This window comes from Propithecus coquereli, unplaced genomic scaffold, assembly GCF_000956105.1.
Source record: "Propithecus coquereli isolate 6110/MARCELLA unplaced genomic scaffold, Pcoq_1.0 Scaffold16, whole genome shotgun sequence".
Taxonomy (NCBI): Eukaryota; Metazoa; Chordata; class Mammalia; order Primates; family Indriidae; genus Propithecus; species Propithecus coquereli.
In genome coordinates, this window is record NW_012140524.1 from 8045457 (window position 1) to 8046836 (window position 1380).

Genomic DNA, 1380 nt, shown 5'->3' on the forward strand with positions numbered 1-1380 from the left:
TTTATATTTTAAAAATATCTTTAATATCTGACTTAACAAAAGACAGCTGGATTCTCATATCTACTTCAGTATTCCAGCTGTTGGAATGTGTTGTTTTGAATGAAGTATATGGAGAAAATCTGGCCTCACAAAGATACACAGTTGGAAAAAGGAATATTTTAATAGCCTTTCAGACAGTTATGGATATTTTTCTTTGATACTGTACCAAAACTCAACAAGTGGTAATTTCTTAATGTGGAATATGAAACCACATTAATGAACTTAAAACATACTGCTCTGTCAACATGCTTTGAATAGATCTTGATTCCATGTATGATTTTGCTATATCACGCATTGCTTCCTTGGAAAAATTTGGTTCACTGAATTATTTTCTTTCAAATGTTGATGTATTTTGTTATTCAGTATCAAACATCACTTGCATTAGTATCTCCAATCAAAACAAGTTTTTAAGGATTGGGAAACAGTGATAGATACAAGTTTTCTAAAATTTGACTTTTTGCTTGAAAGCTTGAATTTATCATTGTCAACAAATATTTTGAGTTGTATCCTTGAAGTGTCAGGCTCAATACATTCATTATTGAGAGAAATTCTGCCAAAATACTCAAATAATTGCACGAATATTTTTTTCTCAAGACAGTATTGTAGCTTGATATGCAACAGAAGTGTTTCATGCATACTTCCCATTTAACGTTAAGACATGTACTTAGGGTTGAGATTTAATAAAATGAATGATTTTCACCTCCTCCTCAGGTCATTCGTATGTAAAACTGGCTCTTTCCCCTCACTTCTCCGTTGGGTCTCCTGTCTTGATTTGTGCTAAGACACCAGTAGTTTTACACCATCTTGCACCATCAGTGCAAATACATACACTGCAAAAAAGACAAATAATGTCTTATTATTATTATGAAAATAGATTTGACCTCACAGATTCCAAAACAGTTTTCGGGACCCACCAAGATTCTGTAGATCATACTTCACAAACCACTGTTTCAGATGAAACCTTTTGAAAATATCAGTTATAGTCAAACTAATTTTAGTACTCATTTTGAAACTACAGTTATTTATTTAACCAACCAAGTTTGAGATGCTACTTGCAAAACATAAAGCTAAAATTAAAGAGCAAATCAATGTATCTATCCCCATGCAACAGGATCTAGAAAGGAGAAATGAAGAACTTGAAGAACTTTATTTATTAGAGGGTTGTTTTCCTGAAGCAGAGAAATTGAAACGAGATACTAGATTGCTTTCTCAGGTAAGACTGATTTCTTTCTTTCTTTTTATTTTAAGCTAATATACTTTGTCACCACAAGAGAGAATTGTGGTCCAACATCTATTTTGATCCCAAGAAACTTTAAATTTATTTATTTATTTTTTTAAAAA

The 1380-nt window shown here is 31.6% G+C and overlaps 1 protein-coding gene across 1 annotated transcript in view; it reads left to right on the forward strand.

The window, feature by feature from the left end:
- CASC1 (cancer susceptibility candidate 1) overlaps positions 1–1380 on the forward strand; it is a 59153-nt gene that overhangs the window by 26104 nt on the left and 31669 nt on the right. Inside the window, exon 8 of the mRNA XM_012640967.1 lies at positions 1151–1252. Within this exon, the coding sequence (XP_012496421.1) occupies positions 1151–1252 (102 nt within the window). The remainder of the gene's footprint in view (positions 1–1150; positions 1253–1380) is intronic.